General features: G+C 42.7%; 1 protein-coding gene and 1 pseudogene across 1 annotated transcript in view; both read left to right on the plus strand.

Annotated features, from left to right (window-relative positions):
* The window catches only part of LOC122552062 (large ribosomal subunit protein uL14 pseudogene), a 148,278-nt pseudogene extending 146,919 nt beyond the window's left edge, over positions 1-1,359 (plus strand).
* The window catches only part of kcnh3 (potassium voltage-gated channel, subfamily H (eag-related), member 3), a 771,606-nt gene that overhangs the window by 457,063 nt on the left and 291,895 nt on the right, over positions 1-22,648 (plus strand). Inside the window, exon 3 of the mRNA XM_043692965.2 lies at positions 11,142-11,276. Within this exon, the coding sequence (XP_043548900.1) occupies positions 11,142-11,276 (135 nt within the window). The remainder of the gene's footprint in view (positions 1-11,141; positions 11,277-22,648) is intronic.

Here is a 22,648-nt window from a genome sequence, read left to right on the forward strand (position 1 = left end):
AGGATCCTTTCCCTTGTGGATCACTCTTTCCCAGACCCAATGAAATTACAAAAACTGGAAGAATAGCAGATGCTGGAAATCTCAAACAAAAACAGAAATTGCTGCAAGAGGTCAGCGGGTCTGAAAGAAATCAGAGTTAACGTTCCAGGTCCAGTGTTTGGAAGAAGAGTCACTGGACCCGAAGCATTAACTCTGATTTTTCTCCACAGAAGCTGCCAGACTAAATGAATTTAAGTTTTAAAAAGGAGCCAATTTCAATAGGCTTTCTTGAATTAACAAGAAGAGTGAACTTATTAATTATTAAACGTACGAATTAGTAATACATCACACATATACAGAAATTAGAAATAAAAAATGAATTTAAAAACATACAAGTTTTAAGAATGGTTATGCGGATCACTTTCTGAATTGTTTCTGAAGAGTAGATTCTGATCATTGTCGTGGATGTTAATTGACATTGATAGGTGAACTCTTCATTTCGTAGATTAGTTGAAATTCTGTAGGTCTGGTGCTTTATGACTGTTAATGGATTCTAGTATTTCGGATGGAACAGAATCCTTTGCTGTCCTGTTCCTTTCTTTTAACCGGTTCACAGCCCTGAGTTAGAGAGGGTTTTTATCTGCAGCCTCAGGTGAACCTCAGGGATAGTTCTTCGATTATGACTGTCACAGCACGCCAACACTCTATTGTAGGGTGGTACACACAAGAGTGTTCAGTCTCACTAATCCACATTAGAGTTAAAACGGACTTTTTGACCCCTATCTTTGTGTACTCCTGAACTGTAAAATACAACATGTGTCTGCAATTGGAGATGTAATCTGCAGGGATGGCTTGCTGTTCGGCAGGCAATCATCAACACCTCTGTAGTCACAAGAGGTCAGTCCATTAAATTTCTTTGATTCCTTGAGGTATTACATCCCTGAATCCCAGTATCTAAGAGAGCCGGTGGTGGTTCATCCAGAGTGAGATTTCACATCACCCTTGGTCTCCCTGTTCGGGCTGTGATCAACTGCACTGATAATACAGGGGCCAAGAAACTGTATATCATCTGTCATAGGCATCAAGGGACATTTGAACAGACTACCAGCCACTGGTGTTGGTGACATGATCATGCCAACTATAAAAAATAGCAAACCAGAGCTCAGGAAGAAAGGTGCAAACAACAGTATTGATACAGCAACAGAAAGCTAATTAGCATAAAGATGGGGTGTTTCTCTTCTTGAAGACAATGAAGGGGTGACAGTAAATAATGAAGGAGCAGCGAAAGGCACTGAACTCACAGGCCCTGTTGCCAAGGAATGTGCAGATCTGTGGCCCAGCATTGTTTCCAATGCTGGGAGCATCACACAAGAATTGTAAACATTTTCTGCAATGATATCTGTACAATTCAACAAATTGTACCCTCAGAAAACAAAATACATCTCATTGATCAAGAGGAGCTTTGATGGATATTAAAGAGTTGTGAGAATGGCAGCAGTTCTCTAAGGAGGAAGGTAAGGACATTGAGCAGGAGGAACATCACTTTCAATGTGATAGACCAGTGCAGTGTTGATGCAAAAAAACCAGACGGGACCTAATTGATTAAAAACTGAAAGAACTGTGAATGCTGTAAATCAGAAACAGGAACAGAAATTGCCAGAAACGTCTGGCAACACCTGTGGAGAGAAATCAGAGTTAATGTTTCAGATTCAGTGACCCTTCCTCAGAACTAGCTACAGATGGTAGCGAGGAAACAGTTGGTTTTTATGCAGAAGATAGGTTGGGCAGAGGGGGTAAGGACTAAACGAAGGTGGACATAGAGTCCAAAGAGAGATAAGAACACTTGGACAGACAAAAGAGTGGATAACAATCCGGCTAGGAGGATGAATAACAATGGACTAATTTGATACCTCCTTCCAGTAGATCAGAGCTGGGTGAGGTAATTGTTCATTGACTCAAAGTTAAAAATCACACAACACCAGGTTATAGTCCATCAGGTTTAATTGGAAGCATACCAGCTTTCGGAGCGACGCTCCTTCATCAGGTGGTTGTCTCAGGTTCGATTCCAGCCGAGGGCAACTGTCTATGTGGGAGTTTGCACATTCTCCTTGTGTCTACTTGGATTTCCATTGCATGCTCCAGTTTTCCCCCAGTTATGAGGACTAGCCATATTAAATTGCTATCCAAGATCCACATGCCTGACTACCCCGGCCGACCAATCGTCTCGACCTGTTCCTGTACCACCGAACTCATCTCCACATACCTCGACACTGTCCTATCCCCCCGGTCCAAGAACTCCCAACATACATTTGGGACACCACTCACGCCCTCCACCTCCTCCAAGAATTTAGTTTCCCACCCCCCAATGCCTCATCATCACCTTGGGAATCCAGTCCCAATTCACCTCATCTGCCATGACCAGGGCTTCCAAGTGCTCTGTTTCTTCCTGTCCTGACATCCCCACGAGTACCCTTCCCCTATCACTCTCATTCGTTTGACTGAACTGGTCCTCACCCTCAATAATTTCTCCTTTGAATCCTCCCACTTCCTCCAGATGAAAGGGGTAGCCATGGGCTCCTGCATGGGCCCCAGCTATGCCTGTCACTTTGTCGGTTATGTGGAACATAACATTTTCCGTACTTACACCTGCACCATCCCCTACCTTTTCCTCCGCCACATCGTTGACTGTATCAGCACTACGTGAAATCATCAATTTCACCAACACATTCCACCACGACAATTCCCCTGGACCATCTCAGACACCTCCCTCTCCTTCCTGGACCTCTTCATCTCCATCAACGGTGACCAACTCAACACTGACCCCCACAGCTACCTGGATTACACCTCCTCCCACCCTACCTCCTGTAAAAATGCTATCCCGTATTCCCAATTCCTCCGCCTCCATCGCATCTGCTCCCAGGAGGATCAGTTCCACCACTGGACACACCAGATGGCCTCCTTCTTTAAAGTCTGCAATTTCCCATTCCACGTGGTTGATGATGCCCCCTAGCGCATCTCATCCACTTCCCGCACCTCTGTCCTTGAACCCCGCCATACAACCACAACAAGGACGGAACCCCCAATCCTCACCTTCCACCCCACCAACCTCCGTATATACTGCATCATCCTTCACCATTTCCACCACAAACAAATCACCAGAGATATTTTTCCCTCCCCACCCCTAACTGCGTTCCATAAAGACCATTCCCTCCGCAACTTGCTTGTCAGGTCCATGCCCCCTACCCCCTACCAACCCACCCTCCCCTCCCATCACCTTCTCCTGCCACTGCAGGAATTACAAAACTTGCGTCCACACCAGGCCCCTCACCTCTGTCCAAGACCCCAAAGGAGCCTTCCATATCCATCAGATTTTTACTTGCACTTCCACACATGTCATTTACTGTATCTGTTGCTCCCAATGCAGTCTCCTTTACACTGGGGAGACAGGATGCCTACTCGCTTCAAAGGACATCTCTGGGACACCCGCACAACCAATCCCACCGCCCCATGGCCAAACACTTCAACTCCGCCTCCCACTCCACCAAGGACATGCAGGTCCTGGGCCTCCTCCATTGCCACTCCCGAACCACCCAACGCCTGGAGGAAGGATGCCTTATCTTCTGCCTCGGGACCCTCCAACTACATGGGATCAATGTGGATTTCACCAGTTTCCTCATTTCCCCTCCAACCACCTTATCCCAGAACAAACCTTCCAACTCTGCACTGCCCTCATGACCCATCCTACCTGTCCATCTTCCTTCCCACCAATCCGCTCCATCCTCCTCTCCAAACTATCACTATTACCCCCGCCTCCATTCACCGAGCGCACTCTCAGCTACCTTCCCTCCAGCTCCACCCCAATCCCATTTTTCTCACCACCCCCTTGGCTCACAGCCTCATTCCTGATGAAGCGCTTTTGCCCGAGACATCGACTCTTCTGCTCCTTGGATGCTGCCTGACCTGCTGTGCTTTTTCAGCAGCACACTCTCGATTCTAATCTTCAGCATCTGCAGTCCTCACTTTCTCTATATAAATTGTCATAGTGTCCAGGGATGTGCAGGTTTGGTGGGTTAACCGTTCGAAATACAGGGTTACACGGGATAGGGTAGGGGACCTGGCTGTGGCTGGGATGCTCTTCGGAAGGATAGTGCAAACTCATTGGGCAAGATGGCCTCTCTCCACACTGTAGGGTACCTATGATTCCCGTAAGCATTCTGAAATGTTAATTGCCTTTACCACTCCATTGATGCTGTCAAATCTGTTATGTGTTTCCAGCAATTTGTGTCTATGTCAGATTTCCAGAATTCAGGGAACTTGACTTTTGGAGCTGACTGTGCTCATTTGAATCGTTGTTAATTACTGTGGCAGTGAGTTAAATGAGCAGTTGTAACTTGGATGTGAATCATAAGCTCCACATATTTGCTATGGCACAGACTGTGAACGATGTATTGTGAAAGCTTCATTAACAATGTGCTAAACTTGTGAATATGGTGCAAATGATAAATCAGTATGGGGGAGGGGCAAGTGTTAATCATTATTTACTCAAGTAGGTGGTAAATGGTTTCCTTTTGTTCGTAAGCCAGAAGGCTGCAACTTTCTGAAGCTGCCAAAGAAGTAGCAGGTACAAAAGATAAACAATAGAAACTAAACAAATATGTGACAAGCGTGAATGGTGCTTCCAGGGTGTAGCGCTTTTTTCAGTGCAATTTTTTTAATGAAAGTTGGGTTTTTGTTTTTTTCACTCCTAGAAAGTAGGTATCCCTGGCTGGCCCATTTCTAGTTGCCTTTGAGAAAATGTTCATCTAAGAACAGATTCCTCTACAATCTCCTACTGATACCATGAAGGAAAACTATCAGCCTTCATGATGTATGTCAGGAATTTATTATGGGGTGGAACTGTGGAATTTGAGAAATGTATTTTTAAAATGATTGTTCAAATTTAAAATTGAAGTCAGCAGTGTATTTAAATATTAAACAAAGAAGCTACAGAATAACTCAAAATCAACAGTTCTGTTCATAGAATTCTACTCCGATCTCAGTTAATCATAATTCCCTCATCAATGAGAGACTATTGAATTAGCTTTATTGACACATGTGCCCAATTGGGTGCAGTGAAAAGTTTACAAGTCATCACTTACAATGCCATCTTAGGTACAAGGTACCAATTCTTAGGAAGAAAAATAAAGAAAAAAAATTCAGAATAACACTCATAAATGCACTGCCAGCGGTGGTAGTAGAGTCAGATACATTAAGAGCATAAAAACAACTCTTGGATAGGCACATGGATGATAGTAAAATGAAGGGTATGTAGGTTAGTTTGATCTTAGAATAGGATAAAAGGTCAGCACAACATCAAAGCCAAAGGGCCTGTACTGTGCTGTAATGTTCTATGTTCTATAAAAGGTTCCGACCTGAAACGTTGACTCCTCTTCACCTCTGATGCTGCTTGACCTCCTATGCCTTTCCAAGCTCCAATTTTTATCCACCCCAACTCTCCAGCATCTGCAGTTCTCAACTATCTCCCAGAATAACAGTCCTTCCAACCCAGTCCACAGCAGCACATTACCTCCAGTCTGTGTCAGGACTTGAGTCACCTTGAGGCCAGAAGTGCAGGTTGAGGCCATGGCAGGCCAAGAGGACACCATTCTGGGCCAAGGGGACACCATGCTGGGTCAGTGCTGAGACTGATAGTTGAAACTTTATTGCTGGAACAGCACAGCAGGTCAGGCAGCATCCAGGGAACAGGAGATTCGACGTTTCGGGCACAGGCCCTTCTTCAGGAATGAGCAGAGAGTGTTCAGCAGGAGAAGATAAAAGGTAGGGAGGAGGGACTTGGAGGAGGGGCGTTGGAAATGTGATAGGTGGAAAGAGGTCAAGGTGAGGGTGATAGGTCGGAGTAGGATGGAGGCGGAGAGGTCAAGAAGAAGACTGCAGGTCAGGAAGGCGGTGCCGGGCTGGAGGGATTCGGCTGAGACAAGGTGGGGGGAGGGGAGATGAAGAAACTGGTGAAGTCCAAGTTCATCCCCTGTGGTTGGAGGGTTCCCAGTCGGAAGATAAGACGCTCCTCCTCCGACCGTCGCGTTGTTGTGGTTTGGCGGTGGATGAGTCCAATGACCTGCATATCCTCGGTGGAGTGGGAGGGAGAGTTGAAATGCTGTGCTACAGGGTGGTTGGGTTGGTTCGTCCGGGTGGCCCAGAGGTGCTCTCTGAATCGCTCCGCAAGTAGGCGGCCTGTCTCCCCAATATAGAGGAGGCCACACCGGCTGCAGCGGATGCAGTAGATGATGTGGGTGGAGGTGCAGGTGAATCTGTGGCGGATATGGAAGTTTCCTTTGGGGCCTTGGAGAGAAGTGAGGGGGGAGGTGTGGGCGCAAGTGTTGCATCTCCTGCGGTTGCAAGGGAAGGTGCCGGGAGTGGAGGTTGGGTCGGTGGGGGGTGTGGATCTGACAAGGGAGTCGCGGAGGGAGTGGTCTCTACGGAAAGCTGATAGGGGATGGGAGGGAAATATATCCTTGGTGCTGGGGTCTGTTTGGAGGTGGCGGAAGTGACGGCGGATGATGCGCTGTACATGGAGATTGGTGGGGTTGTAGGTGAGGACCAGTGGGGTTCTGTCCTGGTGGCGGTTGGAGGGGCGGGGCTCAAGGGCGGAGGAGCGGGAAGTGGAGGAGATGCGGTGGAGAGCACCGTCGACCACATCGGGGGGGAAATTGCGGTCCTTGAAGAAGGAGGCCATCTGTGTTGTACGTATTTTGAACTGGTCCTCCTGGGAGCAGATGCGGCGGAGACGAAGGAATTGGGAGAATGGGATGGCGTTTTTACAGGGGGCAGGATGGGAGGAGGTGTAGTCCAGGTAGCTGTGGGAGCAGAGAGTGTGGGAACACTCTCTGCTCATTCCTGAAGAAGGGCCTGTGCCCGAAACGTCGAATCTCCTGTTCCCTGGATGCTGCCTGACCTGCTGTGCTGTTCCAGCAATAAAGTTTCAACTTTGATCTCCAGCATCTGCAGACCTCACTTTCTCTGCTGAGACTGATAGTCCAAGTCTGCTCTGAGGTTGGGAGTTCAGGACATCACTGAGAGGGAGGAAAAGAAAAATAAACAGAATGGACGGGTTCTGGCTGAAGCGTCCTACTTTGCCACCATCTTTGGAATTATATCTAAAGAAGGTATAGAGCAGTTACAAAGCTGGATGAGTCAGTTTGGTACTCAAGCTAGGCTAGGTATTTATTTCGGTGCATTGGAGTTATGTACCAGGATGAGACACCCTAAAGTCGAGAAGTTTAAGGGAAAACAAAAATATTAAAATTAAATCTGGAGAAATGCATACTTATACTTGCAATCAGTCCTTTTTAGTAATGCTTCACATGTTAATCTTCTTCGTGGGTCTTTCAGTACTGCTGGTTTCATAATGAAAAATAATTCCCTTTTCTTGGAAGACTAAGAAAATAACATTGTTATTCAAAAAAAAGTTTTCATTGCTAAAATGCTAGCTCTACTGAGGTGGTGGATATGGGATTCTATTTGTCAAATATTTTAAGTTAGATTCTGTACAAAGAGCACCTATTGACTGTTGTGTCATTAACAGTTAATGTTTGGATAATGTATTTATTATGAAAACTTAGTAAAAAAAAATTACCAGTTGACCTCACTGGTCATAGAGTCATAGAGATATACAGCATGGAAACAACCTTCGGTCCAACCCATCCATGCCGACCAGATATCCCAACCCAATCTAGTCCCACCTGCCAGCAGCTGGCCCACATCCCTCCTGACCCTTCCTATTTATAGACCCATCCAAATGCCTCTTAAATGTTGCAATTGTACCAGCCTCCACCACTTCCTCTGGCAGCTCATTCCATACACGTACTACCCTCTGTGTGAAAACGTTGCCACTTAGGTCTCTTTTATATCTTTCCCCTCTCACTCTAAACCTATGCCCTCTAGTTCTGGACTCCCTGACCCCAGGGAAAAGACTTTGCCTACTTACCCTATCCATGCCCCTCATAATTTTGTAAACCTCTATAAGGTCACCCCTCAGCCTGTGATGCTCCAAGTAAAACAGCCCCAGCCTGTTCTAGCCTCTCCCTATAGGTCAAATCCTCCAACCCTGGCAACATCCTTGTAAATCTTTTCTGAACCCTTTCAAGTTTTACAACATCTTTCTGATAGGAAGGTGACCAGAATTGCACGCAATATTCCAACAGTGGCCTAACAAATGTCCTGTACAGCCGCAACATGACCTCCTAACTCCTGTACTCAATACTCTGACCAATAAAGGAAAGCATACCAAACGCCGCCTTCACTATCCTGTGTACCTGCGACTCCCCTTTCAAGGAGCTATGAATGTGCACTCCAAGGTCTCTTTGTACAGCAACACTCCCTAGGACCTTACCGTTAAGTGTATAAGTCCTGCTAAGATTTGCTTTCCCAAAATGCAGCACCTTGCATTTATCTAAATTAAACTCCATCTGCCACTTCTCTGCCCATTGGCCCATCTGGTCAAGATCCTGTTGTAATCTGAGGTAACCCTCTTCGCTGTCCACTATACCTCCAATTTTGGTGTCATCTGCAAACTTACTAACTGTGCCTCTTATGCTCGCATCCAAATCATGGTCAAGTGATGTGGAGAAAGGAAATCTCTAAAACTAAATGGATGCATGTGAAATATCAACAGTCTAAATGAAAATACATACAAAGAAATAGGTGTCCTGGGAGAAGAACACTTCACTTTGTACAGATTACGGTTGCCTATATCATCTCTAAATTTCATTTAAATAGAAAGGGGCATTTGTTAAATGAAGATCAATTGTATTTAATTATGGTCAGCTTACGGGTGTTAAATAGGAATTCACTTGATCCCTCGAAAGAAACACACATTAAAACTGTGGCTGTGCATTACGTGTAACAAGCTTTACATGTATATATCCAACTGGCTATGCAGCTGATTTACTGGTGGCAGTTAAGAGTCCAAAAAAAGTCATGGTGATTTGGTGGTAGAAAAATAATGTTTGGTTGCGTGTGATAGCACTTCTAGATATTAAAAACAATTTTTAAAAACCGTGGCTATGGGAACTCTTGTGCTGCTTTAGCATGTCCCCATCTCTGAGCCAGGAAGCCTAAGTTCAAGTCCCACCAACCCCAGAGGTGTATAAATGTAATGACATCACTGAGCAGATTGATTAGAAAATGCTGAAAACAGTAGCTATTGAGTTAGGAGTTGTTTACCAGTAATATGTAGTTCTGTAAATAAATATAATGGTATCCCCTTCTAACTTTCACTGACTTTCTGGAAGAGAGAAATATCCTTCATTGTAAGACTGCACAATCTGGCCAAGGACCTGGTTAAATTACAGGGAGAATTTTCTCTGGAATATAGAAGGACAAGGGTGATCTGGTCAAAGCCTTCAAGATATTAACAGGAAGATAAAGAAAGATAAACTATTTCCACTGGTTAGGGATTCTTGGACAAGGGGCACAGTCTGAAATTGGGACCAGACTGTTCAGCAAAGATATTAGGAAGCACCGGACACACAAAGGGTGGTAGACCTCTCTTCCACAAGAGAAGGATGATATGGAAGTGGTGGAGGCTGGTACAATTGCAACAGTTAAGAGGCATTTGGATGGGTATATGAATAGGAAGGGTTTGGAGGGATATAGGCCGGGTGCTGGCAGGTGAGACTAGATTGGGTGGGATATCTGGTCGGCATGGACGGGTTGGACTGAAGGGTCTGTTTCCATGCTGTACATCTCTATGACTCTATGGAAGAAACGTACTATTATACTGCAATGTTTTAATGGCACAGCATTCCAGGGCCTCTGACATTACAGCCCATAATGTGGTGCACTGAGGAATTCAGGTGATGCAGGTATTTCCGTCCCCCCATCTCCATTGGTTCTCCAATACTCCCTTCTCTTTTGTGCAACTTTGCCCTACAAGAGGGGTGAAGAGTTTTGGTGAGCGTGTTGCAATGTATTCGGCTGTCATATGTACCATGGCTAAATATCTGAAAGCAAGTGTAAGTGCAAGATGTGGTTTAAGGCTGGGAGCTTTGGCTGAGGGTGGGGTGGAGGAGCTGAATGTTAGGCATAAATCCTATTGCAGAAACATGGAGCTGCGAAACATTGAGTAGCACAACAGGCTTGTGGAAAATGGGGTCAGTTGAAAATGAATTCATTAACTTTACTCACTCGCAGCAGGTCATTGAATCTTTGCCAGTCATGGAGCTTGATGCTTGCTGAAAGATTCTGAAAATCGACCGTTGTTTCCTTTTACAGGCTCCTTTGTCGTAATGTGAATGCGCTCCCCTCCCTCAGCCCTCGTGGTATGATCTCCAGTGCAATATTAGCAAACCTGGAAGCCCTCCTTCTGGTTTACGCTGCACCGGCAGTCTCATTCATCCTAAAGAAGACTTTCTAACACAGCTTCACTAACTTTGGTAGTGTTAAGACATCCTCCCCCATTTCGGAGAAGCAGGCTGTCATTTGCAAATGCAGGCTCTCCACCCCCAGCATGGAGCCCCTTGTTGAGAGAGCTGTTCTCAGAATGGAAGTTGTCAGTCAGAATCTTCCCCTCACGCATTCATGTTGGCTGCTCAATTCCCCCCACCCGTCCTGGCTTTTAATAAATGTTGCTACTAGATCAACCATTGGAGAGAAATGGTAAGATGGTTAGCTACCATAGCTAGCTGTAGCCTGTAATCCAGCCAGAAACGTAAAAGAAATTCACCCTGTCTCAGTGACCAGTGGTTAGTGGAGCGGAACACAAATCTGAGTTATAATTCTTCCTTTGCTATTTGGACTGATCTGCATTTGGACAAATTTGCATGGGTCAGCCACCAGGGGAAAGAGGTGGATTAATAAAACATATTCCCATTCAAAGGAGAGGGCAGCATGTATGAGTATGATCTTTTCAACAAACAGATCTTGGATACACGTTAAAGAGTAACTGCTGACCAGCTTTTTTCTGCGTGTGTCCCTGATTTCACTGCCCTCAGCAAATGACAGAAATCTTAACATATCAATGTCCTTTATTCACTATAGAGAGAAGAGGAATTGAAAACTATTGGTGTAGATTTTCTGATTGATATTGGTTAAATGTGTCGCAGCATTGCAATCATTTGGACCAATGTTAAATTTCCCTAATGATATCTTGTCTTCATTTTCAGGTGCATCATTTTGGTGTCTGCTCGATATTGTCCCAATTAAGAATGAAAAGGGCGAAGTGGTGCTGTTCCTAGCTTCGCATAAAGACATCACTGATAGCAAGATCAAGCTGTCACCAGACAATACAAAGGATTTAGGTAATGAACGTTTGTGAGAAAGGTGTATTGACTTATTTGCAAAGTATTGAATGAGTAATGCAGCAAACATTTCATTGTCCGATAAAAGAACATTTGTAAAGCACTGTCGAGAGTGTGGTGCTGGAAAAGCACAGCAGGTCAGGCTGTGTTTTAGGCATAAGCCTTTCATCAGGAATGAGGAACATCACCTCATTCCTGATGAAGGGCTTATGCCCAAAACGTTGATTCTCCGGCTCCGGATGCTGCCTGACCTGGTGTGCTTTTCCAGCACCACATTCTCGACTCTGATCTCCAGCATCTGCAGGCCTCACTTTCTCCTATTTGGAAAGCTTTACTGGGATTAGACAAAGACAGCATTGGTTTATGAAACAAATGTACTGGAATTCTTTTGAGAATATAGCTAGTATAATAGATAATGGAGAACCATTGGATGTTCATAAAGATCACATGTACATCAACATATGCCTTTTGAATTATCAGATCTTCTTCTCTGATTCTAACTCTCCAACAAAAAGGGTAAGCAGTGTACCTTGTCATTATCACTCCCGTATTTTCCTGTGACTTGAGAAATGTGTTTTCATCATCTGTTCAGCATCTTGCCATCATATCAGATTTTTTCCCCTAAACTTCTCCATAGCTATGCTCCATCTCTTTCAAAATCACCTGAACCAAAATGTCTCACAGGCAATCAAATGTGATGTTTAATGTTCGGAAGTTTCTCTATGTGTCAGCTTTGATAAATGCTTTCCTGCCAGTAGGTAACACATTTAGGTTGGCAGAGAAAGTGGAGGTAGCAGTAGTTGTCTCTAAGACTGGAGTGTCATCACATACAGTGAGAGGCAGTTATAGATTATATGTACCCATTTGTACAGGCTATACGTCCACCATTTGTAAATACATTTTGGCATAATCCAGTCATTGCCAGAGCAATATACAGCTTGTAATTTGATTGATTCGTTTGTGTAAGGTTTCATCATTTATGGTATGATTTCTTTCAAACAATTGCTGAATGGTTTTTTTTTTACTAGTAGTGTCTATAACTACAACTTTCTAAGACCTCTAACAGAACCATAAACCTGTCATATTAAAAAAAAAGGAATATTTGCATAAATTCATTGTTATTCCAAGACCCATACCAATCTATATTCCCCACAACTGTATCCATTATTGTATGTTTGTCCTTGTTGTTTATGACTGACATTATGTTGAACCCAGTCACTATATCTATGCTTATGTAACAGATATGATTTGGAGGTACCGGTGTTGGACTGGTGTGGACAAAGTTAAAAATCACACAACACCAGGTTATAGTCCAACAGGTTTAATTGGAAGCACTAGCTTTCGGAACATCGCCCCTCATCAGGTGATAGTCTAGATGCACTATCACCTGATGAAGGAGCGACGCTCCGAAAACTAGTGCTTCCAATTAAACCTGTTAGACTATAACCTGGTGTTGTGTGATTTTTAACTTTATGTAACAGATAAATATTTTGATCCGTTCCGCCATTTTTTCAGATCCATAGCCACCACTCCATAAATTCCTGGGTTAATGGCATCTTTTGACGCATCTAGCACTTTGCAGTATGATTTGTTCAACAGGGGATTCATATTCCTTATCCACCACTCTGGCACCTCTCGGTAGTAGCTTTAATATTAGTGGTGATGGGTGGGCAAATTGTCCACGTAATGTTTAGATATTTCTTTTCTTGTTAGCCAGATTCCTGTCTTAAGTTCTGGAAATATTACTTCTCTCTTATCAGCAAGAAATATTGGTTGCCTTTCTGGAAACCAAACGATGTTCTGATCCCGTGAATTGTAAATTTAAAATTGCACAAAATACAAATGCTTTGCTATTGCTCAAGTCCAATCTTGCCTTTGCTTTTTCCATCAAGGTCTACTTAGCAATAATTGTATGTCACATAGGATGACATCAGTGCTGATAAAATGATGCATCCCTGCTGCTTAAAAGGAGTCCTTCCATGTGAGAGGTGTGACTGTATTATCGTCCCTGAAATGAATTAGGTAGTGCTTTCAAATGATTTAACTTGATCTGCCTTGGCAAGGGATTTGAAGCAACAGTTTAGCCAATTGGCATTCCCAACATACACACAGTCTTGAATGAATCACCAACTAACATACTCCAGCCTCATTATTCTTTGTTTTGCTGTAGGATTTCTGATTTGTGACATGAAGTTAGCTGGAACAATTGTTTCCCAAAGAATGTCTTTACGGCAGTGGTAATTTGTTCCTAAAAAGCGTCTGCACCATAAAATTGAAATCCTATCAAATGTGAAAGTCTATCCATGTGTGATATTTTGTGCACAATCTAATAATTGTGAATAAAATCAATATTACAGTTTGAAAATGCATAGTTTTGATATTACTGTTCCTGGTAAAGACAAAACCAAGACCTATCTTGTTTCTTCAGGATTAACAAAGTAACCCAAGTCCACATTTCCACCTGATTCAGGGTGGGATCTGAAGAAGGGTCACTGGATCCGAAATGTTAACTCTGTTTTCTCTCCACAGATGTTGCCAGAACTGCTGAGTTTTTCCTGCAATTTCCTGTTTTGTTCCTGGAACATTTCTGTTGCCTCACTGAATAGATGCATAAGATTATAAGAAAAAGGAGCAAGAGTCAGTTATTTGACCCAACTGCTTGAACAGACTCTATTTTTCAATAATATTATAGTTGATCTAATTACGTTCACTTTCTTGCCTGCCCTTCATAACCATTTAATGTCGTGTATGTCAAAAATCTATTTAATTCAGCTTTTAACCTTTTCCGTAATCCTCTACTGCTATGTGGGGAACAAAATCCCAAAGATTAACAACTTTCCGAGAGAAAAGACTCCTTCTCATCTCTGTCTTAAATGGGAAATTCCCCTCCCCCATTATTTTGAAACTACAGCCCTTGTTCTAGATTCCTCATGAGTGGGCGTATCTTCTCAGCACCATTCTGTCAAGCCCTTAGAATGCTTTTTTAAATAAAATCAATTCTCATTCTCCACAAAGGATAGCATCAAGCTTTTTCAGAATTTCCTCAAAAGAAAACTCCTTTGTCCAAGAAATCAGCTTCTTGAACCTTCTCTGAAATACTTCCAATGCAAATATATCCTTCCCTAACTAAGGAGATCAAACCTGTACATAGTACTCGATGTGCAGTGCCACTAATGTCCTACACAGTTGTTGCAAGACTTCCTAATTGTTATACCCCATCTCTGTAGCAGTTCCTCATTTACTATTTCCACTATTAATTTGTGTGCCTATGTTCAAAGATAAGCCCAGCAACTTCAGGCCAGTCAGTTTAACCTCGGTGGTGGAGAAACTACTAAAAATGATCATTTAGCACAAACTTAATACAGTATGTACCCAAGTAATATTCAATACCATGTAAAAGTTGACCCTTGACTTGAGGCTCAAATGTCCTTTATCTTACGTATACCTCACGCTAGATTTGGGAATGTGATTAATCAGGTATTGTGTAGTAAGTTTTTTTTCACAATTGCTGTTTCCCCCTCTTTAAATTGATGGATATAGATAGCTGGGACAGAAATTTCTTGCTGAATTTAGGACCATGGCTAGCTACCACAAAGCTGTAACATTATCAGCAATTCACAAGAACTGATATGGATTTTCAACCCCTCAAAAATATGCATATTTGTATGTCAGTCAATTCCTGATGATTTGACTATACATTTGTCTCAAAAACCAAACCTTTCTGTCAGCATATCTGTTCAGGTAAAGTCATGATCATTCCAGAGGACCATAGAGTTGGTGGTGGTTTGACCGGACCATCACCACACCTCAGGAAAGGGCCAGTACTGAGAAGTTGGGGTTTTTGTGGTAATCTCAGCTGGTACAGGCTTTGAACTAGCTAACCCCCAAGAGTATATTTGGATCATTTATGTGAATGTAGGTTAATTATTGAATGCCCGCATGATTTGTGACAAGCAATTTGTGTTGAACTAACTTGCTCGAGTTACTCAATCAGTTAACAGGGAAGGCTGATCACAACAATACTGTTGTTGTGCTTTACATAGACTTCCAAAGGCATTTTGATAAAGCACCACATGACAGACATGAGAGCAAAGTTGTAGCTGATGGAATAAAAGGTACTGTAGTGACATGCATACAAAATTGGCTGAGTGGTAGGAAACACTGAACAATGATTAATTGATATCTTTCATGCTGGAGAAAGGTTTGTTGTAGAATTCTCTAAAGGTTTGTGTTAGGAACCTTCCTCTGCCTGTGATATGTCAATGATGTGTATATTGGTGTACAGAGCACAATTTGGAAATTGCAGATGAAACAAAACTTGGAAGCACTGAGAGCTATGCGGACAGTAGCATAGAAGTTCAAAAGGACTTGGATGGATTGGTAGAATAACAGGCAAGTGGCAAATCAAATTTACCACAGAGAAATGTGAGGTGTTTTTATTTTTGCTAGGAAGTACATGGACAAACGATATAAAATAAAGGATACAATTCCAGAAAGGATGCAGTCATAAAGGGACCTGTCTGTATGAATGTATATGTTATTGAAGTTGACAGGGCAAGTTGAAAGCACAAGTAATAAGGGATACAGCTTCCTAGGCTTTATCAACATGAACAGAGAGCGCAAAAACAAAGAAATTATAGTAAATGTGTATTAAACAGTGGTGTTATTTTGATACATTTTGTTTTGCGTTTGGATGTTTGTGAAAGTCCTTGAGTACAACTGGCTCATTGGATAGCCTGCTGACATAATTGCAGCCCCACATTGTGAATGTCCAGTGAAGAACATTGCAATCAGTCACAGGACCATTTTGGAGAGGTCAGAGGTAAAGTTCTCATGAGAAAGTTCATTGTTCTCTCCGAGGAACTCACTTTGTGTTCAGCAGTGAGTGTCCGTGTTTTGTCGCTGACTGTAAACTTTCCAGAGGCAATCTGAGCTCAAATAGACCAATCATCAGTAGTCCGGCAGTGATTGTAGGTTTTGAGTACATAATGTAAAGAAGTCAAAAGAGTAAATTGATCGTTGTATAGATATGGCCAAGATTAAATGGACCAGAATCTTAACTCACCTCAAAAAGAGTTAACAGCAATTTGGTCACTCAGTTACAGCACAGTATGCAGCAGCCGAAAGAGGTGGATTTTGCAAGTAGATACTTATGGCTTTAAGACACCACACTTTCCCTTAGCAGCAAGACCAAATAACCAATTGCTGCATCTAACAATCTGGTTACGTTCAGGAATTTAGGAGGGTTGGATACCAGACCGAAAGGCCTACCAGTCACCATGCACCTAGATTCTAGTATAAAGGTTGATGATCATATCCCCAGAGGGGTCTCCTTAGTCAGTTGTTTATGCTGCAACAGAGTGCTGAGTCGGGAGCCAAAGAGTAATCACATCACTATGAATGGGAGTCCTTGTTCACCAGTTGCTGAAGGTAAGACGGGCAGATGCAGCAGACAAATAGTATGTTGGCCTTCAGAGAGAGAAGATTTGAGTACAGGAGCAGGGATGTCTTTGTACAGGACTTTGGTGAGAATAGACCTGGAAAATTGTATGTGGTTTTGCCCTCATTTGAAGAAGGATATTTTTGCATAAAGTAAGTGCAGCAAATGTTTACCAGACAGATTTCTGGAATGGTGGGTCTGACATATGAGCAGAGGTTGAAGCAGTTAGGATTATATTCGCTAGGGTTTAGAAGAATGAAGAGGATATTTCATAGAAACCTATAAAATTCTAACAGGGTTTGACAGGGCAGATGCAGGAAGGATATTCCTGATGACGGGGAATCCAGAAGTGATTGGTTACAGTGCAAGGATACAGGTAAACTATTCAGGACTGAGACAAAGGGAAATTTCTTCACCTGGAAAGTGTTGAGCCTGTGGAATTTGTTGTCACAGAAAGCAGTCGAGGCGAAAACATTGTATGATTTCAAGAAGCAGTGGGATATAGCACTTGGGACTAAAGGGTTCAAACAATGTGGAGGGAAAAAGAGGAAACAGTCAATAGGTTTGGATAATCGACCATGTTCCAAATGAATCGTGGAGCAGGCTAAAAGGCCAAATGGTCTACTCATGCTCTTATTTTCTATGTTTCTGCACTCATTTTCAGGCTTTCCTCTTTCTATTCTGGTCCTATAAATTGATCACTGCTGTCCCAGGTGAGACCTCAGCAGCATAGGTAGGTGATTTGACATGGTTCCTCACTTCTGTGACTATATCACTCATTGGACAAATTCACGAAGACACTAGAGAACAAAATGATCATTTTATATGATAAATGAGGATTTCTTTGTGAAAAGCTTCACGTGGAAAACACAGTCAGAAAAGCAGCAATATTTCCTTGTTAAACTATTGCATTGAGTGTGTGTAGACTACAGAACACTAATCCCATTTGCACTTTATTATATCACTAGTGTTGACATCACTGCATGTCTTATTATGGTTTAGCCATTAGGAAATGAAAAAGTTCATTTACTTGATGCCTTTAAAGGTCCCAGGATATCTCAATTTCTTTACAACATATTAGTTACCTTTGACATATAAGGAGACACATAAATGAATTTATGCACAGTAAGGTTCCACAAACAGCAATTAGACAATCTGTTTTAGGAACGTTTGTTGAGAAATAAAGATAAGCCAGCACACCAAAAGAGGGTGCTTTCTCTATTTGAAAACATACCTGTTATCAACTCCAGTGGTAGATTACCAGAGACAGTGGAACAAGGCCCTCAAGGAACTCTGGCTCAGAATTGATGATCTGGAATCTGAGCTTCAAACACTGCGGCACATCCAGGATGGGGAAGAGTTACCTGGATGTTTTGTTTCAGGAGGCAGTCATACCCAGTCGATGAAGTAATTCAAATTCAGTCAGTGATCAGCAACAACAGGGTGTGACTGTAAGTGAGGTAGGTAGGGGGATTCTGAGCTCAGGAGTGGAGGAGCCTCAGACCTTGACCTTGTCCAACAGGTATGAGATTTTTGCTCCCTGTATGGATGAGGAAAAGGGCTGTGGACAGGATAAGCCAGCTGACCACGGCACCATGGTGCAGAAGGCCATTCAAGAGGGGGGAGCAAAAAGACAAGTAATTGTTATAGGGGATTCTATAATTAGGGGGACAGATAGTATCCTTTGCGAGCTGATTGGGAGTCCCGTATGGTTTGTTGACTGCCTGGTGCCAGGGTGCAGGACATCTCCGAACGGTTTGAAAGGATATTGGAGTGGGAGGGAGGAGATCCAGTTGTTATTGTCCACGTCAGCACTGACAACATAGGCAAGGCTAGGAAGGAGGACTTGTGTGGGAAGTATCAAGCACTAGAAAGGAAATTGAAGAACAGGGCCTCGAGAGTCATAATCTCTGGATTACTGCCCGAGCCACGTGCTAATTGCCATAAGGATAAGAAAATTAGGGAAGTAAACATTTGGCTAAGAGATTGGTGTGGGAAAGAGGGGCTCCATTTCATGGGGCATCAGTTTTGGAACTGGAGGGATTTGTACCAATGGGACAGTCTCCACCTGAACCGATCTGGAACCAATGTTCGAGTGAAAAGGACAATTAAGGTGGTCAGTAGGACTTCAAACTTGTGAGTCGGTGGGGGGGAAGGGAAAGGGAAAGCGACAGGGAGTATGGAGTCAAGTAGAAAGATAAGCAGCAGGTTAACATGTGTGCAGGGTTTAAGTTCAAGGCAGACTGGGAATGAAGCTGAAAGGAAGGATAACTTAGGAAATATCACTAGAGATGTTGGAAGTCATGAGGATAAGAAAAATAGCATTAAGGCGCTTTACCTGAATGCTCGTAATATTCGTAACAAAGTAGATGAATTAACGGCACAAATCATCATGAATAATTATGATGTGGTAGACATCATAGAGACATGGTTGCAGGAAGTTCAGGACTGGCAGTTAAACATCCAAGGATTTGCAACTTATCAAAAAGATAAGGAGGTGGGTTGAGGGGGCAGGGTTACCTTGTTAGTTAAAAATTAAATTAAATCTATGGCAATGAATAACATAGGGTCAGAGATTGTGGAGTCTGTGTGAGTGGAGTTGAGGAACCACAAAGGCAAAAAAACCACAATGGGAGTGGTCAGGACCAGGGGCACAAGATATATCGGGAAATAGATAGGGCATGTCAGAAAGGCAAGGTCATGGTGATCATGGGAGACTTCAATATGCAGGTGGACTGGGTGAATAATATTGCTAGTGGATTCAAAGTAAGGGAATTCATGGAATGCTTACAGGATGGCTTTTTGGAACAGCTTGTAATGGGGCCCACAAGGGAGCAGGCTATTCTGGACTTAGTGCTATGTAACGAGCCAGACTTTATAAACGATCTTAAAGTAAGGGAACACTTAGGAGGCAGCGATCATGATATGGTAGAGTTCAGTCTGCAGTTTGAAAGAGAGAAGGCAAAATCGGATGTAATGGTGTTACAGTTAAATAAAGGTAATTACAGGGACATGAGAGAGGAACTGACGAAAATCGACTAGAAGCAGAGCCTAATGGGGAAGACAGGAGAGCAACAATGACAGGAGTTTCCAGGTGTAATTGAGGACACAGTACAGAGGTTCATCCCAAAGAAAAGAAAGATTATCCGGGGGAGGGATTAGACAGCCATGGCTGACATACGAAGTCAGAAAATGTGTCAAAGAAAAAGAGAGAGCCTATAAAGTGGCCAAGAGCACTGGGAAATCAGAAGTTTGGGAAGACTACAAAAACAAACAGAGAACAACAAAGAGAGAAGCAAGGAAGGAGAGGATCAAATATGAAGGTAGGCTAGCCAGTAATATTAGAAATGATAGTAAAGGTTTCTTTCAATACAGAAGAAACAAACGAGAGGGAAAAGTAGACATTGGGCCACTCCAAATTGATGCAGGAAGGCTAGTGATAGGACATAAGGAAATAGCTGAAGAACTTAATAAGTATTTTGTGTCAGTCTTCACAGTGAAAGACATGAGTAATATCCCAACAATTAAGTAGAGTCGGGGGCAGAGTTGAGTATGGTAGCCATTACAAAAGAGAAAGTGCGAGAAAAGTTAAAAGGTCTAAAAATTGAAAAATCTCCTGGCCCCTTTGAGTTACGTCCTAGAATTCTGAGGGAGGTGGCTGAGGAAATAACAGAGGCATTGGTTGTGATCTGTCAAAGTCACTGGAGTCAGGGAAGGTCCCAGATGATTGGAAAATTGCTGTTGTAACCCCCTTGTTCAAGAAAGGATCAAGACAAAAGGTGGAAAATTGCAGGAAAATTAGCCTAACCTCAGTTGTTGGTAAATTCTAGAATCCGTTGTTAAGGATGAGATTTCTAAATTCTTGGATGTGTAGGGTCGGATTAGAACAAGTTATCATGGATTTAGTAAGGGAAGCTGATGCCTGACAAACCTGTTAGAATTCTTTGAAGACATAACAAGTAGGTTAGACCAGGGAAACCCATTGGATGTTATCTATCTCGACTTCCAAAAGGCTTTTGATAAGGTACCCCACGGGAGGCTGCTGTGTAAGGTGAGGGCCCATGGTGTTCGATGTGAGCTACTGGCATGGATTGAGGATTGGCTGTTTGACAGAAGGCAGAGAGTTAGGATAAAAGGTTATTTTTCAGAATGGCAGCTGGTGATAAATGGTGTCCAGCAGGGTTCAGTGTTGGGGCTGCAGCTATTCACTTTATTTATTAATGATCTGGATGAAGTGACTCAGGACATTCTGGTGAAAATCGCCAGAGGGTCAATTTAGAATGGAAATGGGGAGACATTTCTTCAGCCAGAGAGTGGTGGGCCTGTGGAATTCATTGCCATGGTGCGCAGTGGAGGCTGGGATGTTAAATGTCTTCAAGGCAGAGATTGACAAATTCTTGATCTCGCAAGGATTTAAAGGTTATGGAGAGAGTGCGGGTAAGTGGAGTTGAAATGCCCATCAGCCATGATTAAATGGCAGAGTGCACTTGATGGGCTGAATGGCCTTACTTCCACTCCTATGTCTTTTGGTTTCTTGTGGATTCCACCCACCCCCCTCCCCCGGAAGCCCCCAACTTTCACCACTTTTGTACTCAATTGGATTAGGAAGGCTAACCTGGACTTTTCCTGCAGTAATGTAATCGGGAGAATGTGGAAGGTATATACCTTCCTACCTGAGTAAATCCCATCACCCCCGCCCCCCCCCCCCCCCCATCTATTCCCTGGTCGGAGTGAGAGAGGGTGTGCCCATTAAACTCCACTTACACATCCACAAAACACAGAGGGCTCAAACGTGGAGATAAAGATTACTTCAGGACCTTTTCAGCTAGGCTTGTTTTAGTCTTTGCAATGACAAAGCTGTTTTCAGGTGGCAGGTGGGTTGTGTGAAGGAAATGGATGAAAGGTCGTCCCACATTTCTGTCAAGAAAACACCAAACCTGTTTTTTGTAACCAAAAGTCCATTGTCATGGCAATGGGGAGGGTCAAGGGATAACTGTCCACAACTCGTTGTGTTTGATTAAAAATTGGTCTATAACTAACATTTATACTCCAGTTCTGTACGAAAGGCCCCTTTGTCAACCTTCTAATGCCTAATGAACTGCCTAATACATAAATGGAAGCTTTTATAACTGCACCTGACTTAGACCTTTACTGTAATCATACAGCTGTTCTTTAACTTTAGTGAATATAACTTCTTTCTCAGACTTTGCATGTTTAAAGAATAGACTTTTATAAAATATGTCTAACAAATCTCCTGGATAATGTTGAGATAATTTAAACTCTAGATATCCTGAAACAACTGACAAATCTATGTGAAAATTTACCACGGATAATACCACAATATGTTTTCTTTGTCTGGGGCATACATATGTGAGTTATTTTCTCAACCTTCACCCTAACTTCAGCCAAAAGGGGCTGACTTGAAATAAAAATGGAAAATGCCAGATAAAATCTCAACAGCATCTGTGGAGAAAGAAAAGCAAAGTTAATGCTTTAGACTGGTGGTCTATTATCAGTCTAAAGCATTACTCAAGGAATTCAAATTACCCAAGGAATTCAAACTTGCTATAAATGCTATTTGTAGAGTTAGTGGAATTGGTTAACTGACAAAATTGTTTGTTTATTTCTTAATCCATTGTACATTCCCATCTCACACAGTTCAGCACTGGAAGCAAAAATTCAAATAAAGCTCTGAATAACCTGTAACATGTCTGTGATTGTGACATTCATACTTGTGCTAAGTGGAAAATAAAATGTTTCTGGCTCATTAAGTTCTGTATATGGCTTAACGAGCCTTGCTGCAAGTGAAATATAGACTAATAAAACATGTCAATAATTTGTTAGCTAACTGCAGTAAAATAACTGCATCAAACAATAGCAATTAAGTGAGGCACTGATGTGCAACTTCACAATAGCAGGCAGTAACTGTGAT

Source organism: Chiloscyllium plagiosum, unplaced genomic scaffold (assembly GCF_037043375.1).
Source record: "Chiloscyllium plagiosum isolate Xiang-an unplaced genomic scaffold, Cpla_swu_hap1 HiC_scaffold_7, whole genome shotgun sequence".
NCBI lineage: Eukaryota > Metazoa > Chordata > Chondrichthyes > Orectolobiformes > Hemiscylliidae > Chiloscyllium > Chiloscyllium plagiosum.